At 30.3% G+C, this 12,272-nt stretch overlaps 1 protein-coding gene across 1 annotated transcript; it reads left to right on the forward strand.

Annotated features, from left to right (window-relative positions):
* The first annotated feature begins 1,419 nt into the window (after positions 1-1,419).
* On the forward strand, positions 1,420-2,527 carry LOC107937593 (L10-interacting MYB domain-containing protein-like). The gene is made up of 2 exons (XM_016870500.1): positions 1,420-1,773; positions 1,863-2,527. The coding sequence occupies exons 1-2, from the start codon at positions 1,435-1,437 to the stop codon at positions 2,487-2,489; spliced, it is 966 nt and encodes a 321-aa protein (XP_016725989.1). The 5' UTR covers positions 1,420-1,434; the 3' UTR covers positions 2,490-2,527.
* The last annotated feature ends 9,745 nt before the right edge of the window (positions 2,528-12,272 follow it).

A 12,272-nucleotide genomic window follows, 5' to 3' on the forward strand; every position in this document is an offset into this window, starting at 1 on the left:
TTCCAATCGATTGATTGTTATAGCAAAATCTTGCTCTTTTTTTTCCTGTTGAATTTTGTTGTTAAGTATGCTTCATACTATTTATTTTTGAAAAAGGGTTCTTTTTGGGGTCTTTTTTTTTATTAAACTGTTTTAGTTGTTTGTAGATTGACAGAACTATGTCTATGCCTTTTATCTTTATAAAGATTTTGCTTCCAGTGATGGGTTAGTTTTGTTGATAATTTTTCGTTCAAGTTTGGGTAAGATTGTTGAAATTTGGTTTATTTATAGAAAGAAGGAAAGTCAAAAGGTTAGTGTTGCTTCAGGCCAACAAAAAATAGCAGAATGTTGCAAAACAATAGGCCACCATATTAGCTGTAGTCAAATAGAAGACAATGTCTTGAATCTACCAAAGATAGAGCAAAAATTAATCTAAAATTTATTAAAGATGTATGCCCAGATCTTAAAGCACCTAAACTAGGATGTAATAGGAAAGACATAAATAATATAAATTATGAGTCAGAAGATTATTCAGATATTAACAAAATAGATAACATTAAAAGAAGTAAAAAATATCCTTATAAGAAATATAGATACAAAGATTTTAAGAGAAATAAAAGAAGATATTCTAAAAGAGAGAAATATATGAGGAAAAATACTTTCTCAAAATAATATAGATAATGATAAAAAATCTATAAAAGAATGTAAATGTTTTAGTTGTGGAAAAATAGGATATAGCTAAATATTGTAGGGAAAAAAGATAGGATTAATGAGATAAATATTAATAATGAAATATTTAAAGGAAGAATTTACAGATAGTGATATTATATATTTATAGTATAGAATGACAGAGAAGTTCATACAGATAAAAAGATAGAGGATGTAGATAAATTTGTACAATTATTAGATTGTCAAGAACAATTTAATCAAGAATCTAAAATTAGAAGAATTATGTTTGATATGAATGAGCTAATTAAGTTTGTTGCTAAAGCTAACTTTGATTTATCACCTAAAAACTATTTTATCTATGTTAATTATTTCGATACCAATTGTCGAGAAAATTCTCAACATGGCTCGCTGCTTGGCTTCTATCTTCTCCATATTTCTACTCCAACGTAAAGAAATTAATTCTATAAGCGCTTTTAACCAATGCAAAATATTTCAGGTTATTTTATTAATCATTAATAATTTCATCGTTAAACAGCCTCTCTATGTTTTATTAGTATGCTTGTTTTGTCATTGAAGCTGCATGGTTTAATTGTGTTTGATGTTATTATTAGTTGTGTTCTTTTTCTTGGTTATTATTCCGATCTTGGAAAGTTGATTTTGATTGAGAAAAAAAATCTTAGGATCCTATCTTGATTTCGATACACATCTAAAAAAATATACTTTTGTGACATTTGATTTTCTTAATTGCTTTACTGGCTGAAACGAATCTGTTCATATACACAATAGATGAGTACGTCGGCGATTGAAGTTAGTGGTGAAAAAGTGAAAGCAATGTGGGACAAGAGATTGACAGAAATATTTTGTGATATTTGTATTAAAGAGATATTGAAAGGCAATAGGCCTGGTACTCATTTCACAAAAGATGGATGGTTGGAAATAATGACTAACTTTGAGAAAGAAACAGGTAAGGGTTTTTCACAAAGACAACTTAAAAATAGGTGGGATGCCCTAAAAAAAGAATGGAAAGCTTGGAAGAAACTTAAAGGCGAAGATACTGGTCTAGGGTGGAATCCTATAAAAAGAACCGTTGATACATCGGATGATTGGTGGGAGAGTAGGCTAAAGGTACATTAATAATTCCCTATATTTTTGTTTTTTTCTTATTTATGAGTTTATTGATAATTACTGTTATTAAACTATCATTTGATATGTAGGTTGTGCCTGAAGCTCAAAAATTTAGAACATCGGGCATTGATCCTAAATTCGAAGGGAAGTTAGACCAAATGTTCATGGGGATAGTTGCAACAGGTGATAAAGCATGGGCACCTTCTTCTGGTACACTCCATAGTGATATTTTTGAAGATGTTAACAATGAAATACCTGAAGAGAATGAAGAAGAAAATGTGAGAAATGATGTTCGCATTTTAAATGATGTTCACATTTCAAATGATGTTCACATTTCAAATGATGTTCAAATTGATGGAAACGGTCAAAAAAGGAAAAACCCTGAGATATCAAGTTCACATTTTAAAACTGGAAGAAAGAAATCCTCAAAGCAAATTGGAGGGGCTGCAAGATTGTCTAGTCAAATAGAAAAATTATGCAATGCAACTGACAATATGAGTCAAGCCACATCTAGTTTGACTCCTGTTATGGATCCATATGGTATTCCACAAGCAGTCAAAGTGCTCGACAGCATGTCGGAAGAAGTTTTAGAAGCTAGTCTGCTATACTTTTTCGCACTTAGATTATTGCTCAATAAGGACAAGCGAATTATGTTTTTATCAATTAATCCCAAGATTAGAGCTTTGTGGCTTAAGACGGAAATGGAGGATAGCTGAAAATTTTCTAATATTCTAGGGTTAGGAGATATCTATTATGTGACTAAACAAAAATCCTAAACTAGTTTTATCAATAGTTATTTATGTTTGGTTTTTGGATATTGAATTTATGTTCTACTTATCTATGTGTAATATACTTTTATTAATAGTTGTTTATGTTTGGTCTTTGGTTATTGAATTTATGTTCTACTTATTTATACTAAATTAGTTTTATCAATAGTTGTTTATATATGATTTTGGATGTTCAAATTTTTTGGCAGGTGATGAGTATAGTTGAGAATTACAGCAGTGATGACAGTGATGCTGAAAGGGAAAAGAAAGAGATTTTACAACGCATGGAATGTTTTAATCGATTATTTGTTGTTGCATCTTCTTCCGTACAATTATATTACGAGAAGTATATATTAAAGCAGCCATGCATGAATTCAAAACAGTCAGGTGAAACATGGATTCGAGAGATCCTTGACGGTCACGAGTCACGTTGTATGATTAATTTTAGGATGTCTAAAATGGTATTCACAAGTTTGTTGAGAGTTTTGGAGACAAGATACAACTTGCAAACTTCAAGAAACATATCTTTTAGTGAAATGTTGGGAATTTTTTTATACATCTTGGGTACCGGTGCAAAAGTTTCCCAATGTCGAGAAAGATTTCAAAGGTCTGGATCAACAATAAGTCAGTACTTTGCAATTGTGCTTGAAAAAGTTTCAAGGATGGCCACTGATCTAATTGCACCCGAAGATCTTTTTTTAGCTCAATACCCGAACAAATACGTAATGATTCTAGATATATGCCACATTTTAAGGTTAAAATTTAATTTTATCTTATTATATTTTTAATATTTTTGGTCGACTTAAAATATGCATGAGACTAATATGATTATTTGTTCAGGATTGCATAGGTGCAATTGATGGTACTCATATTGCCGCTATTCTTCCACCAAATGAACAAATTCCCTATATTAGAAGAAAAGGTATTCCTACTCAAAATGTCATGGCAGTATGTGATTTTAATATGTGTTTCACCTTTGTCATGGCTGGATGGGAAGGATCGGCACATGACACTAGAATATTTCTTGATGCAATTCGAGATCCAAAATACAAATTTCCGCACCCACCAAATGGTTAGATATTTTATTTATATGTGATTTTTAAAAAATAAAGTATAAGTTCTTTAATTGATGATTTTTATAAAAAAATTCTTGAATTAATTGTTTGTTATATTATGACATGTAGGAAAATATTATCTTGTTGATTCTGGATATCCTCAAATGAAAGGTTATCTTGGACCATATAGAGGTCAGCGGTATCATTTACTTGACTTTCGTAGAGGTAGACTGGTATCTGGTAAAGAAGAGGTATTCAATCATTCACATTCATCATTACGTAGTGTGATTGAATGAACTTTTGGTGTTTTGAAAAAAAAATGGGCCATTTTAAGAGATATGCCAAGTTATAGTTTTGAAAAGCAAACGATGATCGTTGTTGCTGCAATGACGATACACAATTTTATCCGAAAACATGCCGGCCGAAATGATGCAGATTTTATGGAATACGAAGATATTAACTGGGCATATGAGAATAATATTGATTTAGAAATTGTGCATGGTCGAGAAAGTGATGATGACGACGACGACGACGATGATGGTGATGATGACGGTGAATCAAACAATTCAAGTGGTTTTGAAATGGAATTAACAAGAGATGCTATAGCTTCTAGCTTAATGAATTCACTTTAAATTGTAAATGTTATTGTAAAATTTTTAGTATTTATATTTGGTATATAAATATTATCCCTTTTTGAAACTTTAATCCAAATATATGTAATATTTTAATTTGTTAGGTTTATATTTTCTATGTTATCTAATATGAGTTTTACAAATGTGTTAAAAGCATTAATTAAAAATAAAAATAATTTTTAAAAATAATACAATTGTGTCAATATCTAATTACAAATATTTAATTATTATATTTAAATATTTAAATATAGTTTATATATTCTAATTAAATTTAATAAATAATTAATATTAATTACTTAGAAATATTTAAAATTAATATTATATATTAAAATATTAACAATGAGTTATAATAAATTATTTTTTATATTATTGCTAAAATATCATAATATTAACTAATTTAAAATTATTTAAATACATATTTGTTACTTTATAATATCATGTCTAAAATAGATATTTTACTTCTCAAAATCACTTTTTGACAGCAATACTAAACACTTAAAATTTTCAAAAATACTTCTCAAAAGCACTCCTCAAAAGCATTGCCAAACTGAGCCTAAGTTTTCAATTTATTGGATTTCGTCTGACCCTTTATCTTGTACTTGTAATTTTCTTTCTATTCAGTTTTTAATGGCACGTGAGGGCCATTTAAAGAGAGGTTGTAATGCCTTCAAAATGCTGCTCATTAGCTTTCTACCTGTCTATTTTCTTCTATTATCGATTATGGAGCTGATTTGGGATTATATTTTTATGACTGATTTGATGATGAATTAAGTGTTAGAAAAAAAATATATTGAGTGCAAAACACAGATCGAGAATTGAGCTCGAGCCAGACAAGGATGTCTGCCATCACCATGTCTACAGGATGCAGGTGGTGGCCATTTTAGGCAAATTTATATAAAAAGGTTGAGGAAAATGTATTTAAAATTTTAGGTTAATTTTCTTAAACTTTGTCTATTTATGTTGATTTTGGGAGGCGCATTTTCACTATCACATTAGTGAAAATATTTTACATAAGACAAGTGTTAGGAGAGATAATAAAAACGTGTCATACATAGCGCGTTTTTTTAGTGGTATTATTTTAATAATAACTTTTTCAATAATTAGTAGAGGTTCAATAGTAATAAAAATTCCTATATGAACAATTAAGTTGTAAGTTTAAATTTTACAATTCAAGTTAAATTTTACAGTTTGAATAACTCAGAAAATTTTGAATAGAAAATTTTATATGTAAAATATAAAAATTTCAAAAAAATTCTAAAAAATGTATAAAGAAAGTTAAAAAAATTAAAAACTTTCTAGAACAATAATTTTGGGGACCTAACCAAGTTAATTAACGATTAAAGTTTATCATACTAAAGCATTTATGTGCTCTAATATGGAACTAGTTATACTGGCATAAGATTTTAACTTGACGTGTTTAATTTTTAATTTAACTCGAATACTTTCACTCGAATCAATTCAACTCAACCCGACTCGGATTTCATTTCACTTGACTTGATTCAAAAAACTTCAAGTCGAGTTAGGATGATAAAATAAAACTCGTCAACTCGATTAACTCAAAAAAAATTCATTCGATTTGTTCGAGTTAGGATGATAAAATAGGACATGTGTGATTTCTACATTTTCCTCGATCATTTTTATCTCGAGAATCTCGGGTTGAAGGGGCTTAGAAGCAATCAAGTTTTGTGTTTGAAATGGCCAAAGAGAAAATGCTTCTTGCATGGGGCGTTTTCATCTGACATGACAGTGAAAATGTTTCTTATAGGATGTATTTTCAAGGCTCATGTTTGACATGTCATAGGAAAACACTCATTGCATAGGGCATTTTCATTTGACATGGCAGTGAAAACACTTCCTACAGGATGCGTTTTCAAGCCATATGTTTGACATGTCAGAGGAAAATGCCCCTTGTAGGAAGCGTTTTCACTGCCATGCAGATGAAAACGCCCCCTGCAAGGAGTGATTTCTCTTTGGCCATTTCAAACAACCCAAATTGATTGCTTTTGAGCCCTACAACTTGAGATTCCCGGCATAATTTTTTCCCCTCTATACCCGCCTCATCCCCTATATAAATGCCCTTTCTCCATCCCCCTACTCACCATATCTCAATCTCCTCTAAATTATTTTTCTTTTTTTTCCTTGCATGTTGAAATTTTTAGGTTTAAAGATTTATTTCCCTCTCGCTTTGAGAGAGATGTAGATATAGTTTTAAGTTGTGTTTGGGTTCACGATGATGTCATGGAGCTCGGTAACCTACAAATTTCACCTACCGTGTGAGTATGGCGCCATCACCTGAGAAGCCGGGATCGCTTTGCAACTTGAGGTCCAAGTTGACGGTGATTATATTGTCTTGGGTTGAAGTGCAACTAATACTTCAAGTTTACAAAGGTTATTATGTCAAAGGATTACACATAAATAGGGTCATAGTTGAAGATGCTAAAGCAGGCACAGTAACAAGTCTTCTCATCAGAATAGCATGTTTCATAAAACTCAAACATAGGTGTGAGGAAGAAAAACACGAAGGGCCTCATGTCGTCCATCTTCATCGAAGACGGTGACCTTGTTAGTATAAAATGTTACACCCCAATGTTGTCATAGGTTATAATAATGGGGTCACCGCTTTCAGTGGTGGTGGATAAGACGCATTACTTAATTGTACTGAAACACCACTGCGTTTTTCTTTCTCGTATTTATGTTTGAGTTTTATAAAGCATCCTCTTCTGATGAGAAACTCGTTGTCGTGTTTGCATAACCACCGCCAACTACGACCCCATTTATGCGTAATCTTTTAACAACATAACCTTTATAAACTTGAAATTTCAAAAATAATATCATTATGAAATTAAAACACAAGAATTAATATTGATTGTTATTTAACATATTTCAATGCTACTTTTTCGGTTTATTATTGGATTTTATTCGAAATTGACCCAAAATAATTGATTAATTATGAAAATAGCTTAGGTGTAAAATATTGTACGAAAATTACCCATTTTCTACAATGACTCTCGTTGCCACCATTCTCATTGGCGGCACCAGCCCTCATCATTACCCAATGATGGCTAGTTTTAAAATAATAATAATTTTTTTGGTGTCGTCGTTCTCTTTGGCTGCATCAGATAAACTTTTTTTTAAATGGTGTTAGATAAAAAAAACGTGTTAGAAAAAGAAAAAAATCAGTATATTTTTTGGTGTTGTCGTTCTCCTTGGTGGCTCCTGTGGTAGATTTTTTTTTGTGTCACCAAGCTATCTGGCAACACCTGTGTCTTTTTAAAAAAAATTGATTTTTTTATGTCGTTGATATGTTAGGCGACATTCGTTAAGTTCTTTTATAAATTCAGGCAATTTGGGTAAAATTCATTGAAAAAATCATTCTAACACTAAAAAAATAAATTGTGAAATAAGGCAAAACCTACAAAAATAAACATAGAAAAGAAATATGTACCTGGAATTATATTGAGAAAGAAAATTTAAGAAAAATTGAAAGTTTATTTCAAAAGAAAACTTCTTTTTAAATATTTTGGCAACACATAAAGTTTTCAAAGCTTAAATTAAAAAAAAATAGTTTTTCGACATTAGTTAACAAGAAGAAAGTAAAATGACCAAAAAAAACTTTTTCAACTTTTTTACATTTATATATATAGACTTTTTTACCTGTCTAATAAAAATTAAAAAATTAAATATTAAAATAGTATGTTAATACTATTATTAACCAATATTGGGTGTTTGAAACAATTTCAACAGATGGAAGGAGAGAGATGGATGGCACTTATATTTTTTTGACACAATAATTGAAACATCATTACAAAATAATATATTTTTTTAAAGAATAATTTTTTAAGGGTGGAGGGAGAGAGATGGAGTGACACTAGTATAAAAAAAATATTTTTTTTAGGTGGAAGGAGAGAGATGGGTGACACTAATATTTTATGACGCAAAAATATAGTCTAAATAGTGGATGATGAATTTTATACCGTTTTGTTATTTTTTGAAGAATTACTAATATTTTTACACATATAAACAAACCAATAACAACGTAATTTGAAGAATTACCAATATTTTTACACATTTTTTAAAAACAATATTGTTTATTTAATTTTTCGTTTTTTATCCCAATAACAAATTTTTTATTACATAACATATCTTCAACATTTATAAAATGTAATTCTTTTATCACAATAATCTAGAAAAAAAATTAAATACCAAAATAGATCACAATAAAAATATATGAAAAATTGAAATATTTTTTTTAATAATGATATTATTTAAAAAGCTGCACTTGTATTGGTACATTAAAAAATAATAATAATCTTTCAGCCTTATACCCATGTCTTATAAGTTAAATCATTTAAAAAATATATGTCGATTTTTTTAATTGGCTAAATAGGTTTTTGTTTTCAAAATTTAGAGAGATAAGCTAATTTTGGAGAGTGTGTGAATATGCGTCTAACTGGACGAGCTTTCCTGCTAATTATGCAGAAAGTCCACCCAGTTCATTGACATATCAGTAGAAAGCGCGCCTAGTTGGATGCACTTTCACACTCTTTTTTTAAAATCGGCTTGTTTTCCTAAATCTTAAAAAAAAAGACCTATTTAACCAATTAAAAAAATCTACTTATCTTTTTTAAATAGTTTAACTTACAAGACATGGGTACAAGGTTGAAAGAGTATTAATTTTTTTTTAAATGTACTGGTACAAATGCAGCTTTTTTAAAAAAGGTCGAGTGTTACAACTTTTTTCTAAAGTTGGTAGTACCTTAATTACAACTAACAAAAATTTAAATTTTTTTTCTAGAGCTCTATACATCAATCAATTCAACTGGCATTTTTATTTATCAGTTTTTTTAATAATCACATTATTTCTTATGACAATCATATTTTTTCTTTTAAATTAAATTGATCATTTATCGACTTTATTATAGAGGAAGTGATGTTAGAGAAGATAATGAAGAAAAATTACTTTATTATGGATTTTTAGTAATGGTGATGACTTTTTTTTTTGTTCTCATGTTTCTTCACTCGATCACGAAAGTACCAGTTCTTTTTGTTGCACTTGATCCAGGTATTCGCTTTCGAGAATGGATGACAAGTTTTTTTTTGAAAAATTTTTTAGGTGTTGCCTAATAGATCGGCGACACCCTTTTTTTTTAGACTTGCTCCTGTGCCACCATAGTGGTCGATGACACCTATTAAAAAATTAATTTTTTTAAAAACACTGGTGTCACCAGATAGCCTAGCAGCACAAAAAAAATTAATTTTAAAAAAAAATATCGGTGTCGCCAAAGAGAATAGCGACACCCATTAAAATATTTTTATTTTTTTCTCTCAAAATACTCGTATTTTTAACGAGTAGGTAGAAAAATATGATAGCGACACTAAAAATATATTTTTTTAAAACCAACAATAACTGAGTAATTATGAGGGGTGATGCCGCCAATGAAAATAGTAGAGGTTATTATGGAAAATGATTTATTTTCTTACAAGATTTTGCACTTGAATTATTTTTATAATTAATCAATTTGTTGGATCAGTTTTGAAAAGAAACTCATCTTTTTTAAAATTGCATGGATTTCGTTATGGAAATACAATGCAGAGCATGTCAATCTATTGGTTGTGGCTAGAAGATGCACTAGCTGCCTCCTTATTGGAAAACTCCAATGAAAGCATTAAACCATTCTAATGAGTTATTTTACCCATATAACAAAAAAAAAATTATATAAATTATCCTAATTAAAAAACAATCACTCAAAAGATCTGAAATAAATAGTAAAATTGGGTAAGTGGGACTAAATAGTTGGCACCAGTGTTTTTTTTGACACGATCATTGTTTTGTTTGATGATTGTGTCAGAGGTTAAAAAATATATATTTTTGGGTGTCAGGGACTAAATGGTCAGCACCATTGTATTTCTTTTCATCTCATATCATATTTATATACATTTATACTAATATTTGAAAATAAATTGAGTGTTGACACATTGATGGCCGGCACTCCCTTTATCTAATTAAATAAAATTGGGGTGTCGGCACACCAATGACCAACACCCATTTTAAATTAAAAAAAATTAAGTGCTAGGACACTGATTTAAATTTTAAAACACATTTCTTTAAATATGAAAATTTACCAACATGTTGTTACCATGATTTTATTCATATTGAAAATAGAAAAAATTACTTCATAAGTTTTATTCCCTATTTTTACCAAATGAAAATAATAAAAAAATCTCATCAATAAAAATTATCAATATTTATTAACCTTTTAATTTTAATAAAAACCATTAACTAAATAAACTAATAAATTAATTTTAAAAACTGATAGAAAAGATGATGGATCAAATCAATGTCAATGGGCCTTGACAATTTAATAGCCGACATTGTCATGTCTCATTTGTCATAATCGGGGGTTTGAGGGGTTTGGGATTTTAGGTGGTTTGAACTTGTAGTGTGTTAGTGTGTAGATGACCACCTAATGGTCGGTGTCAGCCTACATCGACGTGACCCAACGGGCATGAGTCATGGTGCAAACGTCTAACTTTTGTTTTTTATTTTTTTCCTAACACCCAAAAGAAACTTCTTTTTTATAATTTTAAAAGGGCTGTCGGCCATTGGTGTGCCAACACCCAATTTTTTTTTAAATACGGGTACGAGGGTGAAAAAAAATACCAAGGTGTTGGCTATCTAGTCCCCAACACTCAAAAAAATATTTTTTAACCCGAAAAAATACTAGTGTCGGCTATTTATCTCCCTTCCCCAATTTTACTGTTATTATTTTTGAACCAAAATCATTTATGTAAATAATTAATTTTTTAGATCATTTAGGTAAAATAGCCATTCGAATGATATTATTTTACATTTTCTTTTATTAGTTTCAAATTGTAAGTTTGCAGGAATTACTTCTAATTTTTTTCATAATCAACTTAAGGATATCTACAATTTCCATGGAACCTTAATCGGGCTAGATAAAATCCCTTAGCGGGTTTGACAATTGGCATTTAACATAACTATTCTACCTTCTTGCATGGCCTGAAAATTGAATGCATATTCTTCCCTTCTTTTTTTATAAACTCACACCATTTCTCTTAGTAGCCTACACCAAGTCTTTTTCTTTGTTTCTTTCTTTCTTCTTCTTCATTTTCTTACCCAATTTTTGTTGATCATGAGTTGCAGACGCACTAGGCCCGTGATGAAGAGAACTGAAGATCTTTGCTTTCGTCAGATAGCTTATTCAAAATGTAGGGAAGGCATTTTCAAGAAAGCCGTTGAATTGTCTGTGTTCTCTGATACAGATATTGGCCTTCTATTATTTTCTCCTACAGGTTGGTTGACCAGCTTTGCTAACTGGTGTGTCGTTGAAAACACTAAAAATAACCTATCTTTACGAAATAACAAAAAGAATAGTATAAGGGAAGTAAGATCAAATCCTTAGGGACTGGATTGCTACAACTTCTTATTTCTCGAAATCTTGGGCACAGTCGTGCCCAAGAAAAAAGGCGTATCTGAGAAAAAAAAACAGAATTAAAAATATGGACGAGTTGAAATTGTACAAATTGAAATTGAAATTGTAAAAAGAAACAGAATTGAGGAAAGGGATTCTTCGATTTGAGGGATTCCAGCATCTAATTATCTCAATCCTTCTTGGGTTCAATCCTAGGCTTTTAGGTGATCCTTGTCATAAGGAATAAGCCAATTATAGAGGAAGATGACGCCTACAACCACCAGCTTTACTTAAATTTTAGACTTACAATTTAGAGGAACCTGACTCTAGCCAACCGTCACTTTTGTGGGATCGTCTTACACTAGATCATCATTTCTCAATGGCGAATGCCAAGCCATTTCGTCCTTTGGGCTCGACAACCTCTGACGCAGTAAGTTAACGAACCGACTATGCAACCTTCCTAAAACATAAAAAGAGGTCGTTCCTTGCACAAGATGAAAAGATTACTTTTGAAAGGAAATGGACGGAAACGTCAGTCCCGTAATGCGAAGGCATGATGAATACTTGTTGAGAAGGCTAAGTGCAGATTCTAAGCCTCATGAACCTTTTTTG

This window comes from Gossypium hirsutum, chromosome A12, assembly GCF_007990345.1.
Source record: "Gossypium hirsutum isolate 1008001.06 chromosome A12, Gossypium_hirsutum_v2.1, whole genome shotgun sequence".
Taxonomy (NCBI): Eukaryota; Viridiplantae; Streptophyta; class Magnoliopsida; order Malvales; family Malvaceae; genus Gossypium; species Gossypium hirsutum.